We start from the raw sequence: 17,215 nt of genomic DNA on the forward strand, positions 1-17,215 counted from the left end.
TGTAGAGGGAGCTTTACTCTGTATCTAACCCGTGCTGTACCTGCCCTGGGAGAGTTTGATGGGACAGTTTAGAGGGAGCTTTACTCTGTATCTAACCCCCTGTACCTGCCCTGGGAGTGTTTGCTGGGACAGTGTAGAGGGAGCTTTACTCTGTATCTAACCCGTGCTGTACCTGCCCTGGGAGTGTTTGCTGGGACAGTGTAGACGGAGCTGTGATGTGCGTTTTTCTCGGTGGACTGGTTAAACCTGTGCTCTGTGCCTGCTTTTTCCCAGGGGGCACGTGAATATGACGATGCTCGGCGGGATGCAGGTGTCCAAGTTTGGTGATCTGGCCAATTGGATGATTCCGGTGAGTATTTATAAAATGGAGCAATTGTTGCACAAATGGAAATTCAGAGATCCTTTGATACCATGCTGGGTTCATAGAGTCACAGAAATTTACAGCGCGCATGGAGGCCATTTCGTTCCATCGTGTCCGCGCCGTCCAACAAAGAGCTATCCAGCCTAATCCCACTTTCCAGCTCTTGGTCCAAGGCAGTTCAGAGAAGGTTCACTCGGTTGATTCCGGGGATGAGGGGGTTGACTTATGAGGAAAGGTTGAGGAGGTTGGGCCTCTACTCATTGGAATTCAGAAGAATGAGAGGTGATCTTATTGAAACGTACAAGATTATGAGGGGGCTTGAGAAGGTAGATGCAGAGAGGATGTTTCCACTGACAGGGGAGACTAGAACTAGGGGGCATGGTCTTAGAATAAGGGGCCACCCATTTAAAACTGAGATGAGGAGAAATTTCTTCTCTCAGAGGGTTGTAAATCTGTGGAATTTGCTGCCTCAGAGAGCTGTGGAAGCTGGGACATTGAATATATTTAAGACAGAAATAGACAGTTTCTTAACCGATAAGAGAAGAAGGGGTTATGGGGAGCGGGCAGGGAAGTGGAGCTGAGTCCAAGATCGGATCAGCCATGATGGTATTAAATGGCGGAGCAGGCTCGAGGGGCCGTATGGCCTACTCCTGTTCCTATTTCTTATGTCCTTGTTCACCAATTAGTGGAAACAATTTTTCACTAAGCGAGACATCAGAACAAATCCTTTCACAAGGTTATTAAAATGCTTTATCGTAAGTAGCTGCAGAAACAGAGCCTATAACATCAGCTGTATGGGAATTGGAAAGGTTAGTGAAAAGGAAAAACATAAAAGGGAAATGGGATAAAGTAGATAGCAGCTGTCAAGAGCTGGCAGCAGTACCAGGGCAGATTGCCAAATGTCCTCCTTCTGTGCTATAATTGTTATGATTCCAATCAATGTACAAATTCTTCCTTGAGGTACACATTAGTGTACAGATATCTCCCCGAGGGAGAGGGACTGAGAGACACCAGTCAGTGTACAGATATCTCCCTGAGAGAGAGGGACTGAGAGACACCAGTTAGTGTACAGATATCGCCCTGAGGCAGAGGGACTGAGATACACCAGTCAGTGTACAGATATCTCCCTGAGAGAGAGGGACTGAGAGACACCAGTCAGTGTACAGATATCTCCCTGAGGGAGAGGGGACTGAGCGACACCAGTCAGTGTACAGATATCTCCCTGAGGGAGAGGGACTGAGAGACACCAGTCAGTGTACAGATATCTCCCTGAGAGAGAGGGACTGAGAGACACCAGTTAGTGTACAGATATCTCCCTGAGGGGTAAGGGACTGAGAGACACCAGTCAGTGTACAGATATCTCCTTGTGGAAAAGGACTGAGAGACATCAGTCAGTGTACAGATATCTCCCTGAGGGAGAGGGACTGAGAGACACCAGTCAGTGTACAGATATCTCCCTGAGGGAGAGGGGACTGAGCGACACCAGTCAGTATACAGATATCTCCCTGAGGGGAAGGGGACTGAGAGACACCAGTCAGTGCACAGATATCTCCCTGAGAGAGAGGGGGCTGAGAGACACCAGTCAGTGTACAGATATCCCTGAGGGAGAGGGACCGAGAGACCCCAGTCAGTGTGCAGATATCTCCCTGAGGGGAAGGGGACTAAGAGACACCAGTCAATGTACAGATATCTCCCTGAGGGGAAGGGGACTAAGAGACACCAGTCAGTGCACCGATATCTCCCTGAGGGAGAGGGACTGAGAGACACCAGTCAGTGTACAGATGTCTCCCTGAGGGGAAGGGCACTAAGAGACACCAGTCAATGTACAGATATCTCCCTGAGAGTGAGGGACTGAGAGACACCAGTCAGTGCACAGATATCTCCCTGAGGCAGAGGGACTGAGAGACACCAGTCACTGTACAGATATCTCCCTGAGGGAGAGGGACGAGGAGACACCAGTCAGTGTACAGATATCTCCCTGAGAGTGAGGGACTGAGAGACACCAGTCAGTGCACAGATATCTCCCTGAGGCAGAGGGACTGAGAGACACCAGTCAGTGTACAGATATCTCCCTGAGGGAGAGGGACTGAGAGACAGCAGTCAGTGTACAGATATCTCCCTGAGGGAGAGGGACTGAGAGACACCAGTCAATGTACAGATATCTCCCTGAGAGTGAGGGACTGAGAGACACCAGTCAGTGCACAGATATCTCCCTGAGGCAGAGGGACTGAGAGACACCAGTCACTGTACAGATATCTCCCTGAGGGAGAGGGGACTGAGAGACACCAGTCAGTGAACAGATATCTCCCTAAGGGAGATGGACAGAGAGACCCCAGTCAGTGTACAGATATTCCCCTGAGGGAGAGGGACTGAGAGATACCAGTCAGTGTATAGATATCTCCCTGAGGGAGAGGGGACTGAGAGACACCAGTCAGTGTACAGATATCACCCTGAGGGAGAGGGGACTGAGAGACACCAGTCAGTGTACAGATATCTCCCTGAGAGAGAGGGACAGAGACACCAGTCAGTGTACAGATGTCTCCCTGAGGGAGAGGGACATAGAGACACCAGTCAGTGTACAGATATCTCCCTGAGGGAGAGGGACTGAGAGACACCAGTCAGTGTACAGATATCTCCCTGAGGGAGAGGGACAGAGAGACACCAGTCAGTGTATAGATATCTCCCTGAGGGAGAGGGACAGAGAGACACCAGTCAGTGTGCAGATATCTCCCTGAGGGAGAGGGGACTGTGAGACACCAGTCAGTGTACAGATATCTCCCTGAGGGAGAGGGACTGAGAGACACCAGTCAGTGTACAGATATCTCCCTGAGGGAGAGGGACAGAGAGACACCAGTCAGTGTACAGATATCGCCCTGAGGGGGGCAGGGAGAGATCAGTCAGTGTACAGATATCTCCCTGAGGGAGAGGGGACTGAGAGACAGCAGTCAGTGTACAGATATCTCGCTGAGGGAGACGGACAGAGAGACACCAGTCAGTGTACAGATATATCCCTGAGAGAGAGGGGGCTGAGAGACAGCAGTCAGTGTATAGATATCTCGCTGAGGGAGAGGGGACTGAGAGACACCAGTCAGTGTACAGATATCTCCCCGAGGGGGCAGGGAGAGATCAGTCGGTGTACAGATATCTCCATGAGGGAGAGGGACAGAGAGACACCAGTCATTGTACAGATATCTCCCTGAGGGAGAGGGGACTGAGAGACACCAGTCAGTGTACAGATATCTCCCTGAGTGAGAGGGACAGAGACACCAGTCAGTGTACAGATATCTCCCTGAGGGAGAGGGACAGAGAGACACCAGTCAGTGTACAGATATCACCCTGAGGGAGAGGGGACTGAGAGACACCAGTCAGTGTACAGATATCTCCCTGAGAGAGAGGGACAGAGACACCAGTCAGTGTACAGATATCTCCCTGAGGGAGAGGGACAGAGAGACACCAGTCAGTGTACAGATATCTCCCTGAGGGAGAGGGACAGAGAGACACCAGTCAGTGTACCGATATCTCCCTGAGGGAGAGGGACAGAGAGACAGCAGTCAATGTACAGATATCTCCCTGAGGGAGAGGGACAGAGAGACAGCAGTCAGTGTACAGATATCTCCCTGAGGGAGAGGGACAGAGAGACACCAGTCAGTGTACAGATATCTCCCTGAGGGGGGCAGGGAGAGGTCAGTCAGTGTGCAGATATTTGTGTTTAGTTCTGTTGCCGGGGTGGCAGAGATTCGGTGTACCATTGTTCTGCTTTAATGCGTCAGCAATGAACAAAAAGTCACGCAGTCTCTTGGCCGAGTCCGCGGCTGGCATTCTTTCCATTCAGTGGGACACTGATTGCCGCAGCTGACAGTCACACTGCCTGTTGTGTCGCTACCTCTCGGGCATGTGATTTGTTGGCAGTGTTCCCAAGGTCACTGCTTGTTTTAACCATCGTTCCACCTCATCAATTGCTTTATATTGAAGAGTTCTTTTTGTTGTTATTACACTCCGAGCCCCCTGGAGGGAATTTTAATTTCGGCTGCCTGTTTAAATGCTCCGTGCCTCCCTCTCGAAGCTGCTGTCTTCGCGTGGGCCCTGATAATTAACCAACGCACAGCAAAATGCCACCGACACTGCAAGTCTGAAACAAAACACCTCTGTTCCCTCCGCACGTGTGACCCCGAGCTTCCGGTGTCTGTCACTTTAATTCTCGCTCCACTCCCACTCTGACCTCTCCGTCCTCGGTCTCCTACACTGTTCCAAAGAAGCTCAACGCAAGCTCGAGGAACAGCACCTTGTCTTTCGATTAGGCACTTTACATAACAAATTGCGTGCTCTATTAAAAGCCCTTTCCTGGCTGTCCCCCCAGACCCATTCGCGACCTTTGCGTAGGAGCACGTGTAGCGGCTCTAGCAGCGTGCTCAATTTCGGAAGAAAGTTACCAAAATAGTTCAGGAGCCCCAGGAACGAACGCAGCTCCGTCGTGTTACGGGGTCTGGGTGCTCTCTGGATCGCTTCCGTCTTGGATGCAGTAGGGCTGATCCCGTCTGCTGCTACCCTCATCCCCAGGAATTCTACCTCTGGAGCTAGGAAGACGCACTTCGCCTTTTTCAGTCGCAGCCCTACCCGGTCCAGTCTGCGTAGCACCTCCTCCAGGTTGTGGAGGTGTTCTTCAGTATCGTAACCCGTGATGAGGCTGTCGTCCTGAAAAACCACCGTCCCTGGAATCGACTTGAGGAGGCTTTCCATATTTCGTTGGAAGATCACGGCGGCCGAGCGAATCCCGAACGGACATCTGTTGTACTCAAACAACCCCTTGTGTGTCGTGATGGTGGTCAGCTTCTTCGACTCACTCACCAGCTCCTGGGTCATGTAAGCTGAGGTCAGGTACCAACTTTGAAAAAAGTTTGCCACCGGATAGCGTCGCAAAGAGGTCCTCTGCTCTCAGTAGCGGGTACTGGTCTTGGAGTGACACCCGATTGATGGTGGCCTTGTAATCGCCACATATCCTGACCGACCCATCCGCCTTGAGCACCGGCACAATCGGGCTCGCCCAGTCACTGAATTCGACTGGCGAGATGATGCCTTCGCTCAGCAGGCGGTCCAATTCGCCTTCCATCTTTTCCTGCATCACGTACGGCACCGCTCTGGCCTTGTGGTGTACTGGTCTGGCGTCCGGGTTGATGTGAATCACTACCTTGGCCCCCATGAAAGTGCCGATGCCGGGTTGAAATAATGAGTCAAATTTGTCCAGGACTTGTGAGCATGATACTCGCTCCACAGAGGAAATTGCATTGACATCGCCCCATTTCCAGTTCATGACAGCAAGCCAACTCCTCCCCAGTAGTGCGGGACCGTCCCCCGAGACAATCCAGAGTGGCAACCTGTTCTCCGAATCTTTGTGGGTCATGACTACCGTGGCACTGCCTAGCACCGGAATGATCTGCTTTACGTAAGTCCGTAGCTGTGCGTCAATCAGCGATAACGTTGGCCTCCTGGCCTTGGACGCCCACAACTTTTCGAACTGTTTGATACCCATCAGGGACTGGCTGGCCCTCGTATCTAGCTCCATTGATACTGCCATTGAGGAACACTTTCATCATTATTGGTGGCGTCCTGGTGTATGAACTGTACACGTGTTCCACATGAACTCGCTGAACTTCAGCTTCCAGCGATTTCCCCCAACGTTCATTTCTGTAATTTCTGCAGGTATTTTGCTCGTCTCTGCAAACTCCGGCTGAGTGTCTGCCTCCACGCCTCCAGCATGAGCTGTTAGAAACATAGAAACATAGAAAATAGGTGCAGGAGTAGGCCATTCGGCCCTTCTAGCCTTCATAGAAACATAGAAACATAGAAAATAGGTGCAGGAGTAGGCCATTCGGCCCTTCGAGCCTGCACCACCATTCAATGAGTTCATGGCTGAACATGAAACTTCAGTACCCCATTCCTGCTTTCTCGCCATACCCCTTGATTCCCCTAGTAGTAAGGACCTCATCTAACTCCTTTTTGAATATATTTAGTGAATTGGCCTCAACAACTTTCTGTGGTAGAGAATTCCACAGGTTCACCACTCTCTGGGTGAAGAAATTCCTCCTCATCTCGGTCCTAAATGGCTTCCCCCTTATCCTTAGACTGTGTCCCCTGGTTCTGGACTTCCCCAACATTGGGAACATTCTTCCTGCATCTAACCTGTCTAAACCCGTCAGAATTTTAAATGTTTCTATGAGGTCCCCTCTCATTCTTCTGAACTCCAGTGAATACAAGCCCAGTTGATCCAGTCTTTCTTGATAGGTCAGTCCCGCCATCCCGGGAATCAGTCTGGTGAACCTTCGCTGCACTCCCTCAATAGCAAGAATGTCCTTCCTCAAGTTAGGAGACCAAAATTGTACACAATACTCCAGGTGTGGCCTCACCAAGGCCCTGTACAACTGTAGCAACACCTTCCTGCCCCTGTACTCAAATCCCCTCGCTATGAAGGCCAACATGCCATTTGCTTTCTTAACTGCCTGCTGTACCTGCATGCGAACCTTCAATGACTGATGTACCATGACACCCAGGTCTCGTTGCACCTCTCCTTTTCCTAATCTGTCACCATTCAGATAATAGTCTGTCTCTCTTTTTACCACCAAAGTGGATAACCTCACATTTATCCACATTATACTTCATCTGCCATGCATTTGCCCACTCACCTAACCTATCCAAGTCGCTCTGCAGCCTCATAGCATCCTCCTCGCAGCTCACACTGCCACCCAACTTAGTGTCATCCGCAAATTTGGAGATACTACATTTAATCCCCTCGTCTAAATCATTAATGTACAGTATAAATAGCTGGGGCCCCAGCACAGAACCTTGCGGTACCCCACTAGTCACTGCCTGCCATTCTGAAAAGTCCCCATTTACTCCTACTCTTTGCTTCCTGTCTGACAACCAGTTCTCAATCCATGTCAGCACACTACCCCCAATCCCATGTGCTTTAACTTTGCACATTAATCTCTTGTGTGGGACCTTGTCGAAAGCCTTCTGAAAGTCCAAATATACCACATCAACTGGTTCTCCCTTGTCCACTCTACTGGAAACATCCTCAAAAAATTCCAGAAGATTTGTCAAGCATGATTTCCCTTTCACAAATCCATGCTGACTTGGACCTATCATGTCACCTCTTTCCAAATGCATTGCTATGACATCCTTAATAATTGATTCCATCATTTTACCCACTACCGATGTCAGGCTGACCGGTCTATAATTCCCTGTTTTCTCTCTCCCTCCTTTTTTAAAAAGTGGCGTTACATTGGCTACCCTCCACTCCATAGGAACTGATCCAGAGTCAATGGAATGTTGGAAAATGACTGTAAATGCATCCACTATTTCCAAGGCCACCTCCTTAAGTACTCTGGGATGCAGTCCATCAGGCCCTGGGGATTTATCGGCCTTCAATCCCATCAATTTCCCCAACACAATTTCCCGACTAACAAGGATTTCCCTCAGTTCCTCCTCCTTACTAGACCCTCCGACCCCTTTTATATCCGGAAGGTTGTTTGTGTCCTCCTCAGTGAATACCGAACCAAAGTACTTGTTCAATTGGTCCGCCATTTCTTTGTTCCCCATTATCACATCCCCTGATTCTGACTGCAGGGGACCTACGTTTGTCTTTACCAACCTTTTTCTCTTTACATATCTATAGAAACGTTTGCAATCCGTCTTAATGTTCCCTGCAAGCTTCTTCTCGTACTCCATTTTCCCTGCCCTAATCAAACCCTTTGTCCTCCTCTGCTGAGTTCTAAATTTCTCCCAGTCCCCGGGTTCGCTGCTATTTCTGGCCAATTTGTATGCCACTTCCTTGGCTTTAATACTATCCCTGATTTCCCTTGATAGCCACGGTTGAGCCACCTTCCCTTTTTTATTTTTACGCCAGAATGTACAATTGTTGTAGTTCATCCATGCGGTCTCTAAATGTCTGCCATTGCCCATCCACAGTCAACCCCTTCAGTATCATTCGCCAATCTATCCTAGCCAATTCACGCCTCATACCTTCAAAGTTACCCTTCTTTAAGTTCTGGACCATGGTCTCTGAATTAACTGTTTCATTCTCCATCCTAATGCAGAATTCCACCATATTATGGTCACTCTTCCCCAAGGGGTCTCGCACAACGAGATTGCTAATTAATCCTCTCTCATTACACAACACCCAGTCTAAGATGGCCTCCCCACTCGTTGGTTCCTCAACATATTGGTCTAAAAAACCATCCCTTATGCACTCCAGGAAATCCTCCTCCACCGTATTGCTTCCAGTTTGGCTAGCCCAATCTATGTGCATATTAAAGTCACTCATTATAACTGCTGCACCTTTATTGCACGCACCCCTAATTTCATGTTTGATGCCCTCCCCAACATCACTACTACTGTTTGGAGGTCTGTACACAACTCCCACTAACGTTTTTTGCCCTTTGGTATTCTGCAGCTCTACCGATATAGATTCCACATCATCCAAGCTAATGTCCTTCCGAACTATTGCCTTAATTTCCTCCTTAACTAGCAATGCTACCCCACCTCCTTTTCCTTTTATTCTATCTTTCCTAAATGTTGAATACCCCTGAATGTTGAGTTCCCAGCCCTGATCATCCTGGAGCCACGTCTCCGTAATCCCAATCACATCATATTTGTTAACATCTATTTGCACACTTAATTCATCCACTTTATTACGGACAGTCCTTGCATTAAGACACAAAGCCTTCAGGCTTGTTTTTTTAACACCCTTTGTCCTTTTAGAATTTTGCTGTACAATGGCCCTTTTTGTTCTTTGCCTTGGGTTTCTCTGCCCTCCACTTTTCCTCATCTCCTTTCTGTCTTTTGCTTTTGCCTCCTTTTTGTTTCCCTCTGTCTCCCTGCATTGGTTCCCATTCCTGCCATATTAGTTTAAATCCTCCCCAACAGCACTAGCAAACACTCCCCCTAGGACATTGGTTCCGGTCCTGCCCAGGTGTTGTTTGAAACAAAAGGTCCCTTGCCAGTCGATCATCCCTGACTGCCCCTGTGACTGTCCTTGATTGCGCCATTAACAGGTGTTGATGGCCCCATTACTGGCCGCATTGTCCCTTGCAATGGCGTGAATCGCTGTTCAGCTTGCCATTGTCTCTGTTGAACTCCCCCTCTGGGTTCGACTACATGTTGGGGCATGCCCGATTGCCCTTGTCTGCCTGGAGAACTGTGTGCTGCTTTAACAATGTTGAATCTCTGTCCCAACCATTCCTTAACACAGTACCTCTCGTCTGTTCTGCTAGTGGCCATGCTCGCGTGGTTTAAATCCCAGTTTCTCGTCGCCATTGATACGTCCTTACTATACAGTATAAATGCACACGAGGCCCAAGCTTGAGAGAAGGTCAGTCTGTGACCTGTCCTTTATTCCTTAGCACTCAAGTGATGAAAGTGGGTGGAGCTTCTCCTTTTATACCTGAAGGTCCAGGTTAGGAGTGTCTCCCACAAGTTCACCACCTAGTGGTCATTGTTCTCACAGTGTACAACTTCGGTCAGATTATACATGGGTTACAATGTTGGTTGAATACATGACAGTTAGTATGCAGATAGAGCAAGTGATCAGGAAGGCCAATGGAATGTTGGCCTTTAATATTTCCTGTCTTCCACCCAATCACAGACCTTCCCTTTTGTTCTTTCCTCCCCACCCACCTTTCCCTGCCCCTTACTTGTTTAAATATCTGTCACATCTCTAACTTTATCCAGTTCTGATGAAGGGTCATCGAGCTGAAACGTTAACTCTGTTTCTCTCTCCACAGATGCTGCCTGACCCGCTGAGTATTTCCAGCATTTTCTGTTTTTATCCCTAATATTAACATAGAATTATGGAATGGTTGCAGCACAGATGAAGGCCATTCGGCCCGTCGAGCCCGTGCCGGCTCTCTGCAAGAGCAGCTCGGCCAGTCCCACTCCCCCACCCTTTCCCCATAGCCCTGCATTTAATTTTCTTTCAGGTATTTATCCAACTCCTTTTGAAAGCCACGATTGAGTCTGCTTCCAGGCAGCACATTTCCGATCATAATCACTCATAAGAACATAACAAATAGGAGTAGGCCATTCGGCCCCTCGAGCCTGCTCCGCCATTTAATACGATCATGGCTGATCCGATCATGGACTCAGCTCCACTTCCCCGCCCGCTCCCCATAACCCCTTATTCCCTTATCGGTTAAGAAACTGTCTATCTCTGTCTTAAATTTATTCAATGTCCCGGCTTTCTCAGCTCTCTGAGGCAGCAAATTCCACAGATTTACAACCCTCTGAGAGAAGAAATTTCTCCTCATCTCAGTTTTAAATGGGCGGCCCCTTATTCTAAGATTATGCCCTCTAGTTCTAGTCTCCCCCATCAGTGGAAACATCCTCTCTGCATCCACCCTGTCAAGCCCCCTCATAATCTTATACGTTTCGATAAGATCACCTCTCATTCTTCTGAATTCCAATGAGCAGAGGCCCAACCTACTCAACCTTTCCTCATAAGTCAGCCCCCTCATCTGTGGAATCAACTGAGTGAACCTTCTCTGAACTGCCTCCAAAGCAAGTCTATCCTTTCGTAAATATGGAAACAAAAAATGCACGCAGTATTCCAGGTGTGGCCTCACCAATACCCTGTATAACTGTAGCAAGACTTCCCTGCTTTTATACTCCATCCCCTTTGCAATAAAGGCCAAGATTCCATTGGCCTTTCTGATCACTTGCTGTACCTGCATACTATCCTTTTGTGTTTCATGTACAAGTACCCCCAGGTCCCGCTGTACTGCAGCACTTTGCAATCTTTCTCCATTTAAATAATAACTTGCTCTTTGATTTTTTTTCTGTCAAAGTGCATGACCCCACACTTTCCAACATTATACTCCATCTGCCAAATTTTTGCCCACTCACTTAGCCTGTCTATGTCCTTTTGCAGATTTTTTTGTGTCATCACACATTGCTTTTCCTCCCATCTTTGTATCGTCAGAAAACTTGGCTACGTTACACTCGGTCCCTTCTTCCAAGTCGTTAATATAGATTGTAAATAGTTGGGGTTGCTGCGTAAGCGTTATATTCCTCGTGTGGCCTTTGGTATGTGAGCAGGATGCCTGCCGGATGGTGGTGGGACCCTTTAACTGCACAGTTCCAGCTCTGACGACACGACTATAGTCTTCACACCGCCTCCTTTGGGGTTTTTGAAGTGCTCTGTCTCGTTGCTGCCATTGGTACGTCTGATGCCATGTGACGACTTTGTGTTGCAGGGTAAGATGGTGAAGGGGATGGGCGGAGCCATGGACCTAGTGGCCAGTGCCGACACGAAAGTGGTGGTCACCATGGAGCACTCGGCGAAGGTAATGAGAGCGGCCTGTGTGAGGGGCGGTGGGAGGCGATGGTGGCCAGGCCTGAACCCCCCAGGATTCTGGGGCTTGCTGGGCTATTGGATCCCAACCACCAGCAGGGCTCCTGCCCATTGGGCAACTCCAGCAGGTCTTTGGCTGAAGCAGGTGCTCCCCTGGCTTTGGACACATTCTATCTGGGGTTGTGGGCCTTGCTGGCAAGGCCAGTGTTTACCGCCTTATCCTGGTCGAGTGGCTCTCTCGGGCAGTTAAGGTGTGGGTCTAGAGTCACGTACAGGCCCAGTCAGGGTAAGGATGGCAGGTTCCCTTCCCAAATGGCCATTAGTGAACCAGTTGGGTTTTTAATATCACCTTTCACTGTTGCTTCATTCCCGGGCTCTGTCCCCCTCCCCTCCCCTCCCCCGGGACATTTATCACGTGCCCCAGGCCCGCCAATCCCCATACACCAGGCCCCCCCCCTCCCAGGGCCCCCCCGCCCCATGCCCCAGGGCCCCCCCTCCCCACACCCCAGGCCCACTCCTCCCCACACCCTAGGCCCCCCCTCCCGATACCGCAGGGCCCCCCCCTCATCCCCATACCCCAGGCCCCCCCTCCCCGTGACCCAGGGCCCCCCCTCCCCATACCCCAGGGCCCCCCTCCCCACACCCCAGGGCCCCCCCCCTCCCCATACCCCAGGCCCCCCCTCCCCGTGCCCCAGGGCCCCCCCTCCCCATACCCCAGGGCCCCCCCTCCCCACACCCCAGGGCCCCCCCTCCCCATACCCTAGGGCCCCCCCCTCATCCCCATACCCCAGGCCCCCCCCCTCCCAGGGCCCCCCCGCCCGCCCCATACCCCAGGGCCCCCCCTCCCCACACCCCAGGGCCCCCCCTCCCCATACCCCAGGGCCCCCCTCCCCACACCCCAGGGCCCCCCCGCCCCATACCCCAGGGCCCCCCCCCCCCGTACCCCAGGGCCCCCCCCCCTCCCTATACCCCAGGGCCCCCCCCCCCCATACCCCAGGCCCCCCTCCCCGTGCCCCAGGGCCCCCCCTCCCTATACCCCAGGGCCTCCCCCCCCGTACCCCAGGGCCCCCCCTCCCCGTGCCCCAGGGCCCCCCCTCCCTATACCCCAGGGCCCCCCCCCCCCGTACCCCAGGCCCCCCCTCCCCGTACCCCAGGGCCCCCCCTCCCCGTACCCCAGGGCCCCCCTCCCCGTACCCCAGGGCCCCCCTCCCCGCCCCAAACCCCAGGCCCCCCTCCCCGTACCCCAGGGCCCCAGGCCCCGCCCCAAACCCCAGGCCCCCCCTCCCCGTACCCCAGGGCCCCCCCTCCCTATACCCCAGGCCCCCCCCCCGTGCCCCAGGGCCCCCTCCCTATACCCCAGGGCCCCCCCCATACCCCAGTGCCCCCCCCCGTACCCCAGGGCCCCCCCCCGTACCCCAGGCCCCCCCTCCCCGTACCCCAGGGCCCCCCCTCCCTATACCCCAGGCCCCCTCCCTATACCCCAGGGCCCCCCCCCGTACCCCAGGGCCCCCCCCATACCCCAGGGCCCCCACCCGTACCCCAGGCCCCCCCCCCGTACCCCAGGCCCCCCCTCCCCGTACCCCAGGGCCCCCCCCCCCATACCCCAGGCCCCCCCCCCGTGCCCCAGGGCCCCCCCCCATACCCCAGGCCCCCCCCCGTGCCCCAGGGCCCCCCCCCGTGCCCCAGGCCCCCCCCCATACCCCAGGCCCCCCTCCCCGTACCCCAGGGCCCCCCCCCCCATACCCCAGGCCCGCCCCCCCCCGTGCCCCAGGGCCCCCCCCATACCCCAGGCCCGCCCCCCCCCGTGCCCCAGGGCCCCCCCCATACCCCAGGCCCCCCCCCCCCCCATACCCCAGGCCCCCCCCCCCCCCCGTACCCCAGGGCCCCCCCCCCTCGCCCCATGCTTTAGCCACAATTGCTCTGAGGTTCCATGGAGCCACTGGAATATTAAAAAGCAGCATCGTGCCACGGAAGGTCCAATGCGACAGTCATTTTAATGAGGCAGTCTCTCCCTCCGCTCACTTTAGGGGTAATTACACCGAGAAGCCCTTGTGAAGCAGGTAGCCATCAGATGTACCTTTGCGGAGGGTGGTGGGTGATCTCACTGTCGAGACCCCTTTCCTGGCCATCATTCAGCACCATTGGTGCTTCTCCATGGCCGATCTGGCCTGAATAGTCAGGGTGTGTAGCGGCCTCTGAGACAGTGAATAACTCCTGGGCAGTTCCATACATTGAGTGAGGTCAGTGTAACCCTGCGTAATGTATAATACCCCCCGCAGTCGTCTCAGGGGTCCCGAGCAGGTCACTCACCGGCGTTTACACGAAGCACTGCGCGTGCACGGACACTTAAAGGGACCGCACAGTTAAAGAGACTGTCTGCGCAGAACAAAGCACACCTTGGGGAACATTGCCCCCTAGTGGTGCACCAACCGTACTGATATTGAATTAAGTACTGTGGTCTCTCCCACAGGGTGGAGCACACAAGATCCTGGACAAGTGTAACTTACCGCTAACTGGACTGAGCTGTGTGGATCGCATCATCACCGAGAAGGTAAGGGTCCCAGCTTCACACCTTTACACCTCACAATTAAAATAATACCTGGCATGTGGACATCGCTGGCAAGGCCCGGCATTTATTGCCCATCCCTAACTGCCCCTTGAGAAGGTGGTGGTGAGCCGCCTTCTTGAACCGCTGCAGTCCGTGTGGTGAAGGTGCTCCCACAGTGCTGTTAGGGAGGGAGTTCCAGGATTTTGACCCAGCGACGATGAAGGAACGGCCGATATATTTACAATCGGGATGGTGTGTGACTGTAGTGTAGTGGTCGCGGGTTCGGGCGGTGCTGTCGGAGAAGCACCTTTAAGAACATAAGAAATAGGAGCAGGAGCAGGCCATACGGCCCCTCGAGCCTGCTCCGCCATTTAATAGCATCATGGCTGATCCGATCATGGACTCAGCTCCACTTCCCTGCCCGCTCCCCATAACCCCTTATTCCCTTATCGGTTAAGAAACTGTCTATCTCTGTCTTAAATGTATTCAATGTCCCGGCTTCCACAGTTCTCTCAGGCAGCGAATTCCACAGATTTACAACCCTCTGAGAGAAGAAATTCCTCCTCATCTCATTGTTCAATGGGCAGCCCCTTATTCTAATATCATGCCCCCTAGTTCTAGTCTCCCCCATCAGTGGAAACATCCTCTCTGTATCCACCTTGTCAAGCCCCCTCATAATCTTATACGTTTCGATAAGATCACCTCTCATTCTTCTGAATTCCAATGAGTAGAGGCCCAACCTACTCAACCTTTCCTCATAAGTCAACCCCCTCATCCCCGGAATCAACCGAGTGAACCTTCTCTGAACTGCCTCCAAAGCAAGTATATCCTTTCATAAATATGGAAACCAAAACTGCATGCAGTATTCCAGGTGTGACCTCACCCATACCCTGTATAACTGTCGCAAGACTTCCCTGCTTTTATACTCCATCCCCTGTGCAATAAAGGCCAAGATACCATTGGCCTTCCTGACCACTTGCTGTACCTGCATACTGACCTTTTGTGTTTCCTGTACAAGTACCCCCAGGCCCCGCTGTACTGCAGCACTTTGCAATCTTTCTCCATCTAAATAATAACTTGCTCTTTGATTTCTTGTGCTTTCCCGCTCTATGTGCCTCAGTATCCCTGTGGACTGCGATCAGGTCACTCCGCATTGGCTGGGTTTGCAGTGTGGCCCCTTGGTGTTGTGCGCGACTCAGTGGGCAGACAGACAGGGCATTGAGTCACCCACACACACAGCCCCGCCTGTCGTGACCGTTTGAAGTTGCTCATTCCCACGCCCCGTGCAAACACGTGCACTGAGCTGCGACGGACGTATCGTGTGACAGGGCACAGCTCATCCCACCCCCTCTCATTAAGTGAGCAGGCTGACCCCCCTCGCCCTCTCCCCCACAATTATCAACGCACTGCGGGAAGACCAGCCTCCCCTTTAAGAGTGGAGAGTGACTGTGCAGCACAGATTGTACTGGTTGCTGTAAACCGATCCGCTGGTTGTTGGTCTGTTCAGTGTTGCCTGCTGTTGCTGCAGTTTTACTGCAGAGGCTGTCTTCAAAGTGTGGGGTTTGGTGCTCAATGACATTTCAAGGTTATAGAGACAGCTCCAGAATTATCCAGTTAGGTTTAGTTTGTCTGTGTGTGTCTCCTTTTTCGGTCTCTGTCTCCCTCTCTTTTACACATTCTTCTGCCCCTATATCTTTTTCTCTCTGTTCTGTCTACTTCTCTTTGGCACTAACCTCACAGTCTGCATTTTACGCTCTCTATTTGACAACGACACCATTTCTCCCTTTCCTTGTTCAATTGTCACTCTGTCTATCTCTCCCGACATCACCCATACTATCTCTCACCCTCCACATCTCTCTCCCTCCCTCACCCTCACGATTTCTCTCTCACTCTACCTCCCTCATCCTCCCCATCCCTCCCTCCCTCGCCCCTCCCGTCTCTCTCCCTCCCTCGCCCCTCCCGTCTCTCTCCCTCCCTCGCCCTTCCCAACTCTATCCCTCCCTCACTCTCCCCAACCCTCACCCTCCCCATCTCTCGCCCTCCCTCACCCTTCCCACCTCTCTCATTCCCTCGCTGTCCCTCACCCTCACGATTTCTCTCTCACTCTACCTCCCCATCCCTCCCTCCCTCACCCTCCCCGTCTCTCTCCCTCCCTCGCCCCTCCCATTTCTCTCCCTCCCTCGCCCCTCCCATTTCTCTCCCTCCCTCGCCCTTCCCAACTCTATCCCTCCCTCGCCCTCCCCATCTCTTCCCTCCCTTGCCCTCCCCATCTCTCTCCCTCCCTCGCCCTCCCTCACCCTTCTCACTCCCTCGCTCTCCCTCACCCTCATGATTTCTCTCTCACTCTACCTCCCTCATCCTCCCCATCCCTCCCTCCCTCGCCCTCCCCGTCTCTCTCCCTCCCTCGCCCCTCCCATTTCTCTCCCTCCCTCGCCCCTCCCATTTCTCTCCCTCCCTCGCCCTTCCCAACTCCAGCCCTCCTTCGCCCTCCCCATCTCTCTCCCTCCCTCGCCCTCCCTCACCCTTCCCACCTCTCTCACTCCCTCGCTCTCCCTCAACCTCACGATTTCTCTCTCACTCTACCTCCCTCATCCTCCCCATCTCTCTCCCTCCCTCACCCTTCCCACCTCTCTCACTCCCTCGCTCTCCCTCACCCTCCCCATCTCCCTCCCTCACCCTTCCCACCTCTCTCACTCCCTCGCTCTCCCTCACCCTCCCCATCTCTCTCCCTCCCTCGCCCCTCACATCTCTCTCCCTCCCTCACCCTTCACAACTCTATAAGGGAATTAAGGGTTACGGGGAGCGGGCGGGTAAGTGGAGCTGATCAACCATGATCTTATTGAATGGCGGAGCAGGCTCAAGGGGCTAGATGGCCTACTCCTGCTCCTAATTCTTAGGTTCTTATTTTCTATCCCTCCCTCTCGCCCTCCCTCGCCCCTCCCATCTCTCTCCCTCCCTCGCCCCT

The 17,215-nt window shown here is 53.0% G+C and overlaps 1 protein-coding gene across 2 annotated transcripts in view; it reads left to right on the forward strand.

The window, feature by feature from the left end:
• Positions 1-17,215, forward strand: part of oxct1a (3-oxoacid CoA transferase 1a) — a 115,908-nt gene that overhangs the window by 85,516 nt on the left and 13,177 nt on the right. For both annotated transcript variants that reach the window (XM_070877169.1, XM_070877175.1), the window contains exons 13-15: positions 274-349; positions 11,605-11,694; positions 14,173-14,253. In XM_070877169.1, the coding sequence (XP_070733270.1) occupies positions 274-349; positions 11,605-11,694; positions 14,173-14,253 (247 nt within the window). The remainder of the gene's footprint in view (positions 1-273; positions 350-11,604; positions 11,695-14,172; positions 14,254-17,215) is intronic.

This window comes from Pristiophorus japonicus, chromosome 1 (genome assembly GCF_044704955.1).
Source record: "Pristiophorus japonicus isolate sPriJap1 chromosome 1, sPriJap1.hap1, whole genome shotgun sequence".
NCBI lineage: Eukaryota > Metazoa > Chordata > Chondrichthyes > Pristiophoridae > Pristiophorus > Pristiophorus japonicus.